Source organism: Bacillus rossius, chromosome 10, assembly GCF_032445375.1.
Source record: "Bacillus rossius redtenbacheri isolate Brsri chromosome 10, Brsri_v3, whole genome shotgun sequence".
NCBI lineage: Eukaryota > Metazoa > Arthropoda > Insecta > Phasmatodea > Bacillidae > Bacillus > Bacillus rossius.
The window spans coordinates 7,708,150-7,722,603 of record NC_086337.1 but is presented as its reverse complement, the minus strand read 5'-3'; the positions used below and the strand labels follow the sequence as shown (position 1 = coordinate 7,722,603).

The following is a 14,454-nucleotide window of genomic DNA, read 5'->3' as shown; positions in this document are numbered from 1 at the left end:
TTTACCTACGTTGGGTAAAATGGCCAGTCAATGGCCTTTTTACCCGACATATGCGGGCAAAGTGGCCATTTGGTACGATTAATTTTTAAATTTAATAAAAAAATAATGGTTTGCAAGACATAAAGAAATTAATATTTTTTTGATTGTACGAAAACTATATTATTTGAAGGGTTATTTTATATTTCAATTTTAATTACAATATAAAATTTATGTATCGTTTTATCTTAGGATGGCCACTTTACCCTGCTCTCCCCTATTAACAAAAAATTAAATACCATCAATAACATAGATTTAAATTCCCTCCTCGGTTCATTGTCAACTAGAAGAACGATATTAGATGCCATATTTGTTTTCAATTGTTATAATGGTAATCTTTTATGTCCTCATATATTTTATGTTACTGGCATTAAAATTCCTTCATTTAATAGCCGTAACCCACCTTTTTTGTGCACACTCTTAAATACAAATGATATTATATTTAGACTTGTTAACAATTTCAATATGTATGTTAATCACTTACAACCTACCAGAGAGAAAATACTTGTTAAAAAAATTATTTTTTCGGCATCCAAAGATTAATCATCTTTATGCTCTAATGTTTTTTCCCTAAATTATTTAATACTTGATATATTAATATAAAATTTTATATCAATCTATAGATACTAACTATAATTATCTACATAATATTATATGTTCTGTACTTACCTTAGTAACATGTAGTATATTTCACAGTGTTGTAATGCATTATATTTCCTTTTGTATTAACTTTTACTTTATGTTTAAATTATTTACAATAGGTACCTATGTATATCTTCAGATGGTGTGTTCTTCGTCTGTGTCAATGTTCTAATTCTTTTTGTTTTGTATTTGTTTATTGTCATTTTTTTGTGTTTGTTTGTTTTTATGTATGGTGGCTACCACCCCGGCTCATCGCTGTTGGTAGTCATCTCACAACTTTAATAAATAAATAAAAATAAATAAATAAATAACTTTTTTTTGCTATTTAGATTTACCTAATATTATGTGTAATGAGTTTTTTCTATTATTTATTTAAATTTGAATATTGTATTATAATTATGTATTACGTTTTTATTAGAATGCAGATGTTGCATAATGATTCTAGAACAATGGATTTGGTGTGGGATGTATTAGAGAGAGGCATAAGAGGCCTGTAAGTGCGAGGGAGAACGAAACAGTGATTCCCCGGTAACAGAGACAAAAGCTGGGATTCCCCACTGGTCGTGGGAACTAAGTGATAACTACTGTCTCACGATGTGGGAGAGAGAGAGAGAGAGAGATAGAATGTAAAGTCCCTGGCTCTGTGTGTAGAAAACTGTTTTCAAGGTGTGTCGTGTATTCTTATTGGCTTGTGATGTGTAGTGTGAATGAAGTGGGTGTGTGATTGGTCGGTGAGGGCATGTGACTTCTCCTCCCTGCGTGAAGGACACAGTGCCATGATCTCACCAGTCGTCTGTCGATCGCTGCGCGAGGAGGGCGCGTTTGGTGGGGTGCGGGATTTTGGGTACTTACCATAAAAGGTTACTGAAAGACTTAATCTACGTTTGTTTTATTTAATTTTCATCGCCCGAGCTGCGAGCATGTTTTGACAGGCGGATAGACGTGTTGAATGAGTGAACAAAATATTGAAAGTGATTGGATTCAGTTGTTTCGTCTTTCGGACAATAAAACTCTCAAATGAAAAAGGAAGAAAATCTTTTTATTTCATTAAACGAACTGTAACAAGTTAGGTACATTATTATGTTTGAAAGACACAAAACAAACACCATGGTTAATATCGAGATATATTTATCAAACATTGTGTAGGCATATAGAGTTGTGCCACTACAATAGTATGAAAATAATAAATGTGGGTATTGGCAAGAAACAACACTATGTGCATGTACAGTACAATTGGTGATTTTGGGCCACATGGCTAGATTTTATACATAAAAAAGTTTTGAATTAGTTATTCATAATCTCACCTTTAAACTAAAAATGTTTTTTACTGTCTTAATTTGAACTTACAAAGTAAGTATAATTAATGATAAATATTAGGACAAAAATTTTAGATAAAACACTATGCTTGGGTTAGATATTCCAGAGATAATTTTGGGATCTTTTTATGCTTTAGCTTTTTAACATTGTTTTCTTCATAGAATATTTTGTGAAGTTACAAATAGTTTTCTACATCTTGGATTTGGTGGTGATGGAGTAAAGGGTTTCTTAATAACTCATTGATTGTTAATACACAAAGGGATACGAACCATAATGATGTTGATATTAGCAACACATTGGAAGGTCTGTAATCCAGTATTCTATGGCCCGGCACATTCTGCCATTCGGTGGCAATGAGCCGTTGTGTTCAGACATTTCAAGGTGGATTCCGGCTTTTGACCCTGGGTTGCCAGAGTTTTTAATTCGCTCAGATTTTAATTCAGTACGGGGTTTTCTTGTTTTATAGGGAGTTACATTACTTACATTTCATTTTCTCATTTTACGAATACATTTCCATAATGATTTTTGAAGAAGAGATTTGAACCACATGCTCAATTTGATGACAGAGAATTTGTTATATAGAAATGCTCATCTGTATTTTTTTCTGTAGATAATCTTACTACTACTTGTTTTAAGTACAATTGAACTATATATAATTTTTCTTTAGTATTCTCCTTAAAACTAAATTGATATTTGCTGATCCGGTCTGGCCGTGGTACCGACCGTGCCTTGTAGAGACCTTTCACCGGATTCGGGGGTTCGAGGCCATCTCCCAAATTTTTCTACTGTTTTATGTCTAGCAGAACCTCCCATGTTTGCAACAGTAACAAAAAACAGAATCTTACAGGGAAGTATTAAGTGTGCCCTCTTTTTGCTATTTGCTTATAATGTATTGTTCAAAAAACTGCAATTTGTGCTCTGTGTGGGTGACTTTACCTTCTGTTGTGCTTCTTCATTGGGTTAAGTACAAGAACATCAGATTCACTGGGTTGTCCAAAGTGTAGGTGAATCTGGCTGTGGTTTATACTGTACTAAAGCTAAGACACAGGTGGTCCATATTTGTAGGAAGCATACCATATTCCTTGATCATTAAATCATTCTAATTTTCTCTTTTCATTCTGTTACAGGCACTATAAAGTCTAAAGCATATCTTTGACAGAAAACTTGATCGGATTCTCTGCATTAAGACACTAAAACAACATGTTGAAGTGTTGTTAGAAAAATCCTTTTACGACTATATCTTAGCCTTGACCGCGGCAAAATAACCTATATAGTTCTTTTGTCTACTCTTCTGCTAGGCAGTTAGTCAGCGTTGGAATAGCTGGGAAGTGTCCACTTGCTGCTGTAATGATTTTGATTGGTACGTTTAGTCATTAGTCAGACTCAGTGTAGAGGAGTTTACTAAAGTTACCACAGCTGCTCTTGTGTTTATTGAATTATCTCATTGGTATTTATACAAATGGTTGGACCATTGTCACTGGATGGAGAGCATCAACAGTTTGGGTGTACCATTTCTGTTCAGTTTCAACCACAGAACTATATGCCTTTTTAAAAGCTGTGTATTATGGCAGGGGTTTCCCGAGAAGGGTGTAGTTGCTCTGATTCGATCAGCACCTCAGAACCATTCATTGATCTGGCTCCGGGACCCACCCAGTGTTTCCTCAGTGAAGGGGAAGCTGGCGGAGGCAGAGACGAGCGTAACAACACGGCTAACATGCGACTTCCCTCCTTGTAGTGGTGCTGCGTGCTACTCGGCAGCATGTCTGGGATGCTTGGCAGGGCGAGTGATGCTCTCTCGACTGAGTGATAAGCTCGATGCCTCACAGATGCTTCTCCCACTCAAGTGTTGGCAGTCGTCGTGCCTGCGGAGGACACTGGCTGACCCGTCTTATAACTGAGCCCACTTTATTCACCCATTGGCAGTTAATACGCAGTGATCCACATTTTGTGATCTGTGCACTTTGGTTTTTATGAATGACGAATCTTAACCCTTTGAGGCACACAGAAATATATTAAAAATAAATTAGAATCTATTGTGTAACTTTTAGCAGACGTGGCGGAAGGAAACATTAAAGCAGTCAATGTTGCTTGTTCTTGTTAGGATCGCCAGATAGCAGCACAAGGCTTACTCACGCGAGGTATTTCGGCAATAACACTGAAACATTGCGAATAGTAACATTTTATCAAAGTGGTATCATAGAAATACCACTACAAAACAAAGGGTTAATAGATATAAATATATATCAATAAATAAAAAAATTAAATATATAAATACACACACACAGAGAGACGTGCAGATAGGCAGACACGGAGACACAGAGCCAGATGCAGAGAGACACGCACACAGACACACACATACACACGCATACACAGACATAGATACACAGACACATGCTCACGCATGCACACAGACACACACAGACATACACGCAGACACACGCAGACACACACGCAGACACACAGACACATGCAGACATACAACACAGACACACATGCAGACACACACAGACACACACAGACACACGTGCAGACACACACAGACACACATGCAGACACACACAGACACACATGCAGACACACACACAGACAGACACACGCAGAGAGAGATGCACACAAACACACACTCACACTGTCTCTCTGCTTTTGCACCTTTTAAATTATGCTAGTATTATTTTTACACTTGTGATTGTGTCACTAGCAGACAATGTGTTTACTATGTGACACTGGCACTTTTAGTAGAAAATACTTGAAATAAAGATGAAAGCTTGGTCTCCAACAGATGATGCAATTATTTCTTCAAATTAAAAAAAAAATTCACAATTCTGAATGTATGTGTTAGTTTTTATATACCTTATTTAATTCTCAGTCTGGGAAATGTCTTGATGGCAGTGCGGTCAAAGGAGTATGTTTTCCACATTATATATTTGTTTTAATGTCCTATTCCACGTATCATTGTTTTTGGCAGTCTTGTGTGTTAAACTAATATATGTTATCTTGGTGTGAGTACTATTGCTCTGGTACCATCCATATGCGTCACAGGGCTCGAGTCTGTACGTGGCCACTGACGACAACAGCCTGCGCTGCTACAGGTTCCCGCAGATGGAGCGGGATGGCGTGCTGACGCGCTTCTCCAAGCCAGTGTCGCACATAAGTGTCAGTCCGGACGGCAGCATTGTTGTCGCAGCTTCTGAGTCAGTGCTCGCTCATCCACTCTATTCATATTCCCTATTTACTCTTCGTTCAAGTTTTAATCTGTTATGTATGGTAGAATAGCCCAGTAAATAAAGGTTTTTTGTCGCAACTAATTCCGGGAAAGCTAAATTTTTGTCAGATGTTAGACCCTTATAAGACACGTATTTCCTCAAAAGTCCCCGCCTCTCCCCCTTGTGCTTTCCCCCCCACCCCTCTCGGAAGTTCTAAAATGTTGACCTTTACAGAATCGCTTGTGAATACGTAAATAATTGTGTAAAGTAGTAAATATATAGCGCATTTTGTTCTCAAAAATCAGGTTTTTAATTTTGTTTTTGACAATATTTTCTTTAATGTTGATAGTTAAGGTGTTATAAAATCACAAACATAAAAAAAAAAGGGTTTTTAATGTCAAAATGCGCAGTTCTCGTTCTGGATGTTTTTAAATATTGGAAATACACAAAAATCAAGAAAATTTTGTAGCACACACTTCCAGCTTTAAAATGATGTATAGTTTATATCGGGGAATTCATTGGTTACTGCTGGGGAGGGGGGGAAGTGGGGAGGGGGGGAAGTAAGCGCATGCGTATGGCTAGCGTGCACCGACCTACTATGTGCATCCTTTTGTATTCACAGTCCGTTCGCGTAGCCTTCATAATTATTTGAGGAATAATATATCTAGTTTTAAACAGTATTCATTTTTATATAAAATAATTCATAAATAAACTAACATACATTTTTCTTTTTTGCACTTTATGTTAACAATAATATTTATATAATATTTATTAGCAAATACTTAAAGCAATTCTGTGTACAGAAATTCTTTACTTAATTATGCATAGCCAGTTTTGGTTTGGGGGGAAAGATACCCCTACCCAATTAAGGGCCTCTCATTATCCACCACCTATGGACCTGCCGTGTCCCGGACTGGCTAAAACCGGTAGCTGTCATGATATTGAATAACTTTAAATAAGTTAAAAATGTTTTAAATATTAAATTGTAGTTTAGATGACAGCATCAAGGACCGCCCACCCGCCTCTAATATAAAAGTAATGTATACTTAATTGTTAACAAATTTTCCTTAATCAATACATGTTGACCTTCATCTGCATCAGTCATTGGCATTTACAAACTTTACTATGACACTAGTCGTCTGAAGGAAGTTTAATTTCTTCGTCGAAATTTGGAGAGTTAAGGCATGATAATCCATTACAGTTTCCACACATAGCTGAACAGCTTAGACAGGATTTTCTGCATTTGCAGTTGTTACCGCATGAAGTATTACAGCTGCTGGAAACAAGACAAAGAAGGTCATCAGGGGCAAAGGCTTTTGTACTGGGAACAGGTTTTAAAACTTTATTTTTCCTCCAATTTTCCTTTACATATTCATGCCTCCAACCCCAATCTGTAGGTGGAAGTTTATTGCCCATCCAATATTGCACGTGGAGGTAAACTCGTAATAGATGTTGGTGAGCTGCTTCTGATGTGGGGGGCAATTTTGATAAACCAAAGTTAGATTTTAAAGCAGATTTACTTTTCATGGATGTAAATTTGTAGTAGCGAGCTTCATTCAGATTAGAATATATACTAAGCATATACATTTCAAGTATGAATGTCTCTCCCTTTTCGAGTAATTCATCGCGTGATACATCTTTTTCCAAAAATAACTCTGCTTGAAGTTTGGCCTGTGGTACAACTTTGATCACATCAACAGATTTTGTCTTTCCCAAACCAAAAAATGACGAGGTGGTGTCACAGCCTGTAATTGCATATGCAAATAAAAGAAGTTTTCTGATGCTCTTGTGCACATTTAGTAGTGTTTGTATGTCATAGTAAACAACGGAAGGATTTTTGCCACAGATTTATTTTCGAAAAAATACAGAGTTATTTTCAGGCGCAAGTGCTACAAGCAGTACCAGAAGATCTGTGTCTGATCCCACAACAATGACTACATTGAATTTATTGAGATGTTCAATTCCTGTTTTTACGATGTCTAATTCAGCATCTCCCTCGGCTATGAATGAACTTATTCCCCTTCTATTTAATGCTTCAGACAGTTTCATAATAATTATTTTTTTTTGTTATTCGTATTAGATAGAAAAGCTTCCTTTTTCGTGATACATTTTGTATTTGTCTCAAATTCTATGTTACATGATGAGTTTTTACGAGATCTTCTTGACTGTTCTTCTCCCTTAGTTTTTGGCTCTGAAGGGTACCCATCAAAAACAACAGTTGAGTTCATTCCGTATTTTGTGACGATATATGTGCAGTAATTTTCAATGATTTCCCCAAAAGTCTCTTCAATTGGCCATGTTACACTATGGAGGAGAAAGCCTCCATCAATAACTATACCAGTACCTGTATCTTGTTGGGGTTTAATTTCATCAGTAATGCCCTCAGAAAATACCTTCAGGAATGATGATTTCGCTCCTTTACGTAAAGAAACATCATCGAATAAGGATGGTGGTCGAGAAGCCAGTTCGTACGAAAGGTAAACTTTTAATCTAGTCGTACCATCACACAAACAAAGTATTCGATTGAATAACTGTTGAGGATTCACAGTCACTCGCTTTGATCGAACAGCCACAGATTTGTGACTAGATTGAGTCAGTACCATATCCTTCCTATGTAATTTCAGTTCTTCGAAAGACTGTCCCTTCATTTTTTTCATAGCTGCCCTGCAGCCCGCCCGCCTCGACCCTAACCACTAAACCACTCTTCAAGCTATTGCCGAGATAAGACAAGAACGTGTAGCCCACTCCTGCTCCGTCATCGCGAAGACTTAATAAACGAGACGCAATAAGAATATGCATACGTGGTGTGCCTGCCACTTAACCCAGTTCTTGCTGCCAAGGCTCAAACATATTAACCCTAAAAGCCACTTGAACCTCATATGTTTTATTGAAAATTTACCATTATCTAAATAATTTCGAAACGGGGTTGCAGTGATCCAGTTCTTGCCTTTGTCAAAGGCGATTCGGGTTCGAAACCAAGCAGGAACTCCCAGATATTCGTCAACAGAAATCGAGTCGAGACTATGACGCAGGCCAAAGTGTTTCATCGGAGAGCTCTCATTCCTTCCACCCGTAATATGTAAAAATAAACACCACCGAACAATTATTTTTTATTCTATTTTGTATTGCGAATGAATACATCAATATATTAATAATTAGCCTACTATTAGATTTAGGTTTCTATTTAAATTTTAAAGTTTTAAATCCTGCATGTAACAGAGGAATATTAAAAATAACAATCTAATGATAAGAGTAGATTGTAGGGAAGCCGGGTAGATAAGTGTAGCAGATCGGAGCGTGCTAGCCATACGCATGCGCTCACTTCCCCCCCCCCCCCCTCCCCAGCAGTAACTAATAAATTCCTCGATATAAACTGTACATCATTTTAAAGCTGAAAGTGTGTGCTACAAAATTTACTTAAAGATTTTTGTGTATTTCCAAAATTTAAAAACATCCAAAACGAGAACTGCACATTTTGACATTAAAACCCCGTTTTTTTTATGTTTGTGATTTTATAACGCCTTAACTATCAACATTAAAGAAAATATTGTCAAAAACAAAATTAAAAACCTGATTTTTGAGAACAAAATGTGCTATATATTTACTACTTTACACAATTATTTACGTATTCACAAGCGATTCTGTAAAGGTTAGAACTTCCGAGAGGGTTAGGGGGGGGGGGAAAGCACAAGGGGGAGAGGCGAGGACTTTTGAGGAAATACGTGTCTTATAAGGGTATAACATCTGACAAAAATTCAGCTTTCCCGGAATTAGTTGTGACAACAGGCGATTTTTGGCCTTCATTTACTGGGCTAGTAGGGATAATTGCCTAGAATGGTAAATGTGAATAGCCTCTATTGGTACCACTGTCATGTCAAGATGGACAGTTGTTGTGTATGATGTGTACACGCCACAATAAACTGAAAACTAAATATAGAACATAATCCTCTTAGAGAACATACAAAAAAAGATGAGTTTGTAAACATCTAATAAAATATATATATTTAGATTCTTAGCATCACTTAGAGTTTTAAAAATTGTTTTGTTTTTAAATCAATGGATTATTAATATGTTATTGTTTTTGACAATTTTTTTTTCCTTTGTGTAAATTTTGCTTAAATCTACAGATACATTTTATGACAGAGTTAGGCTCCATCTAAATGAGCGAAAATGAGCAAGAAACTATATCACAAGCAAGCCGAAATGTAGTGCATAACATGACTTTTATTTTGTTTGATAGAAAAATTCTACATAGTTAATGAAATTTAATGTTGATATAGTGGCATGTTTCAGTCAAATATGTTCACTATTGTTTGATTTGGGTAGTTTCTACACAATGTACAGTAAATCCCTGTAAAGAAATTTTCCTGCATAATAAATTAAAAAAATTTAGCACTTGATCTGTTAAAATATACAATCTTACCCTTTATTTTAAAAGTGCTAGGAACTCTTTTTACAACATTTAATTTGGTTTAGTGTTCTTTTGCATGGTTAAATGTGTTTTCTTTTCCATTTTAGAATTTTGGTATGACCTTTTCACTTACTTATTTCTGTAAGATTAGGAGGGCTGGAAGAGCTGGTGCCAGGAACACTGTAACAAAAAAGTCTCATGACTTGATATTTTACTGTGTGATTAGCATGTGGAAGTAAATGTAGCATCGTACTAACTAGTGTTATATTTTCATTTGTGTATCTTTTGCTAGTGTGTACGTATTTGCTGTATGGTTTATGAAGAGTAAATAATGTATTTAACTGTTCATTTGATATTTGCTCTCAAAATAAATTGTTACAGAAATTCTGAAATTTTTGTCCGGAATATGAAGAACGAAAAAATCAAAATGCTGTCTGGTCACAGTGGACCAATTTTGTCTGTGGCTGTGGATCCAAAATTGGAGTATTTGGTGAGTTGTTAGTTAATATTGTAGTTTTTGTCATATCTTATGTTTAGGAAAATGCAAATTGTTTAAAGAGCATGTATTCTTCAGAGTTACACTTAATGAATTACATAATTTTATGATTAGCATTTTTATGATTGTATTCCCATTTAAAAATTATACTAAAAAATTAATTGAAATCTTCCTTTTTGAGCAAGAAAACCCACCTAAGAAAAAAATTGATAGATATTGACTAATTTATTATACTTTTTGTTTCTTAGTTTTAGATTGACAAGTTTGGAAAGAATTAGTTGAACAACATTATATGGGGATATTCAAAATCCTTTGTACTAGTACAGGATTCTAGTAACCTTTTAAACTGTGTTCATGCATTTAGCAAACACATCGCTTACCCACCAGCAATAAACAGACTGTTTGTTTACTTTTGAAATCACACTAATATTTAGCAATGTTTTGTTTTGAAACTATTTTTTTGTGAATTTAAAGCCAGAAATTGCTTTCGGCATATTTATTTTACACCTGGTTTATTTTTAATAGACCTTTTTGTTCTCTGCCGGGCTCTCTAGAGGGCATGATATGATTTGCCGTGGTCTCGGCAGCACAGTGTTTCAAATATCCAACAATGAGGCATTTTAAGTGTCCGGCCCGTTGCATCATGGGATTTAGAACACCTGGGCATAAAGTATCTTCATCCAGGTGCGGTCGGCATCCCGTGTGTAGGTGCATTATCGGGAAATGAAAAACTGTGCAAAATCATCATGTAAATGGATAATTAGTGACTTACACCGTGCAAAGATGTTGTAGTGACTTTTTTTACTAATTTTTTTTGTGCGTGAGATCAAAAGTAAGTGATCTGTGTGTGAAATAATCACAGGTCCAGTACGACAGCTGCATAGGTAGTCAGTCCATCTTGTGTATACAATTTACTGATGCTATCATGTTTTGGGTGTAAAACAAACTACCAGTACGTTAAAAGTATTTTAATTTGGAAGAAAAAAAAAGCACTGAGAAATTAAACTAAAAACTTATTAATTTCAAATAATGACAATGAAATAAAATACACACATTACAACACCCAAGGCCAGAGGTTTTGCTTGTAACCTCTTGTGTTCTACCAGACTGAGCAACCGTAACTTTACCTTTTATGATTATCAATATTTAAAAGATATTTCTGTTTCACCAAACCGTTAATTTAAGTGTAATATTATCATTTGATTTGCAGTGTCCAACTTAACACTAGGCAGTCTGATGGTCATATGTTTGCAAGGATGTCTAGTTGGAATGTCTGGGTTGATTTGTTCAACAATTTTAATAAAGTTATATGTTAGTGAAACTTTTGAAAGGTGTGTTATCATTGAAACTTAAATAACAGAAAAACCATTACTTGCTTCAAATTGTAAAATTACTTAAATAAAATTAGGCACAATTACTTTGCACTGAGCAATTTAAGCTGCATTTCAGCAGCCAGATCTGATCAGTATGAATCAGTAAAATGCTCCCCTTTGAGTAACTATTTTAATCTGCATTTGTAGTTATTTAAGTAAGTTGCTGTTTATGTAAACCTTCGTTAGATAAAAGTTTTTAAAATAATCTTACATTTTAGTGTAACTCAAAAGTACTAAATCAGATAAATTGAAAATGTTTGCAGCAATTCCTAATCCAAGTGAATGCTCCAGCTGATAAATAATTGGGTAATGAAGGTATCTCTGGCATGCTGTAGCACCGCCCCAGTACGGTACATTCTGAGTAGTTATTGAAGAGAATGTGCTATTGAGTAAGAAGCAGTAATAATATGGTTACACATGAAGAGAAAGGGCTCTCCATTAGAGGAAAAAACTATGAAATGACAGACACTAACAAACCCGAGGTTAATTCATTGGGAATCTCTAATGTTAGTAACATGCTGCACATCTATTTCTTAAAATGACTCAGGTACTGTGAGGAGTGCTAGGTGGGTATGGCAACGAGTATAAGGTTGGCAGCGGTGTGATATGTAAGATGGAGGTGAATAAAGGCTGATGTTGATGTAAAGGAATTGTTTTATTATTTCTTACCAGTCTACATGGCGCAGTCGGTAAAATCTTAGGTCAAAATGGATTCTCTAATTAAACCTATCAAGAAACTGCAGCGAGATGGCGATGTAGCCAGTAATTGGTTGCAATGGCGAAAAAAGTTCAAGTACTACCACGAGGCGGTCGGCGGTAATAGTTTCCCGGTGCCGCGACAAATAGCCATTTTGGTGAACTTGATGGGCCATGACGCCGAAGATATCTATGAAGGTTTTGTTTTTGGCGAAAACGAAGAACGGACATTGGCAGCTGTGCTAAATAAGTTTGATACGTATTTTCTCCCGCGACGTTACCTTACTTACGAGAGGCATGTGTTTTTCACATGCTCTCAAAAAGAGGGTCAAACTTTTGATATGTATCTGACCGAATTGAGGAAGAAGTCAGAAACTTGCGAATTTGGTACTATGAAAGAGGATCTCATCAAAGATCGCATCGTGTGTGGTATCAGAGACAATGCCGTACGACAGCGACTGTTGAGGGAACATAACCTCATGCTGGCGCAAGCCACGGATACCTGCCGAACTGCTGAAGTGACCGAAAAACGACAAGAGAAATTTCAAGAAGAAGCGGTTTCAGTTCAAGAAGTGTCATGCCACAAGTTGCGTCGGTACAGCAATAATCATCACGTTCCTCGGCAGAGCACCAGTGACTCAAATAGTCATGAAACAAAGGAGAATGAGTCTTGGCGCTTTGATTGTGACAGGTGTGGCAGGAAGCATGAACGTCGTAAGTGTCCTGCATATGGTGCGGTGTGTCGAAAGTGTAGTGGAAAAAATCATTTTGCGAAAAGGTGCCGCTCTCAGAAGAAAGTCAGGGAAGTGACAAAGGAATTTTCCTGTGCGACGTCTAGTTCCTCCGAGGATGAAATGGTGGTGGCGGAGGTAAAATTGAAGGAACTTCATGACACTCCAGCATCAAATTCAACAAGTTGTCGGCAGGAGAATTTGTGTGTTCATACTATCTCTCACACAAGCACTATATCTGAGTGGACTGCAAAAATTGAGGTAACAAATTCTCATTTCATCAAATTTAAGTTAGATACTGGAGCTCAAGCCAACCTCATAACTAGGAAGATGTTTGAGAAACTTAATATTAGCCATAAGAACCTGTTAAGTTCTAGTGTTAAGCTCGTTAATTACTTGGGAGAGAAAATACCCTTCTTGGGTAAGTGTTACCTGAAATGTTCATACAATGGGAGAACTAGAGTTCTCGAATTCTATGTTGTTGAAAATAACAGTTCACCCATTCTTGGACTTGCAGCATGTGTGTTGCTGGACCTGATACGCAAGGTTGATTGTGTGCAATCCAGTACCACAAGTCCTAAGCTTGCAGATTTAGTCACCCAGTATCCTAAGTGCTTCACTGGAATTGGGGAGTTGCCTGGTAGCTATAAGATGGTTCTTAAGGAGGGTGCAAAGCCAAAGATTCATGCTCCTCGTAAAGTTGCAGCTGCCCTCAGGGAACCATTGAAGGAGGAGTTGAATAGGTTGGTGAAGGAAAGAATAATCGCTAAAGTGGTCGAGCCCACAGAATGGGTAAACTCTCTTGTAATGGTACACAAACGAGATGGTAGCATAAGAATTTGCCTAGATCCACAAGATCTTAATAATGCATTAATGAGGGAGCACTTTCCACTACCCACGTTTGAGCAAATTACATCTCAAATGGCAGGTGCTAGTTATTTCACTGTCCTAGATGCGGCACAAGGATTTTGGCAAATTAAACTGCACGATAGCAGCACTGACTACTGCACTTTTAACACTCCATGGGGGCGTTATAAGTTTTTGAGGCTACCCTATGGCATATGTGCAGCTCCTGAAGTTTTTCATCGTAAATTCAGTGAAGTATTTGAGGGCTTACCAGGAGTGCTTACCTATATTGATGACATTATCTGTTGGGGAAGTTCCAAACAGGAGCATGATCTGAGGCTTAAAGCTGTGATGGAGAGAGCTGTTGTAAATAATGTTAGGTTTAATAAACGTAAATGTGTTGTTGGTGTTCAGGAGGTACGTTATTTAGGACACATTTTCACTGCACATGGTGTCAAACCTGATGGTACCAAAGTAGATGCCATTCAAAATATAGATGTTCCAGCCTGCAAAAAAGATGTCGAGAGATTTATGGGTGTTGTCACATATTTGTCAAGATTTTGTCCCAACCTTTCAGAGGCTACAGCTCCACTCAGGGTTCTTTTGAAGAGAGGCATTGGGAGCATGAGCAAAAGGTAGCTTTTGAGAGGTTGAAAGACCTGTTGTGTGAGAGCCCTGTGCTTAAATATTACGATGTGAGTAA

At 36.8% G+C, this 14,454-nt stretch overlaps 1 protein-coding gene across 8 annotated transcripts in view; it reads left to right on the top strand.

Moving 5' to 3' along the window:
* The window catches only part of LOC134535754 (WD repeat and HMG-box DNA-binding protein 1), a 291,056-nt gene that overhangs the window by 36,781 nt on the left and 239,821 nt on the right, over positions 1–14,454 (top strand). For all 8 annotated transcript variants that reach the window (XM_063374986.1, XM_063374990.1, XM_063374984.1 and 5 more), the window contains 2 exons: positions 5,035–5,186; positions 9,991–10,099. In XM_063374986.1, the coding sequence (XP_063231056.1) occupies positions 5,035–5,186; positions 9,991–10,099 (261 nt within the window). The remainder of the gene's footprint in view (positions 1–5,034; positions 5,187–9,990; positions 10,100–14,454) is intronic.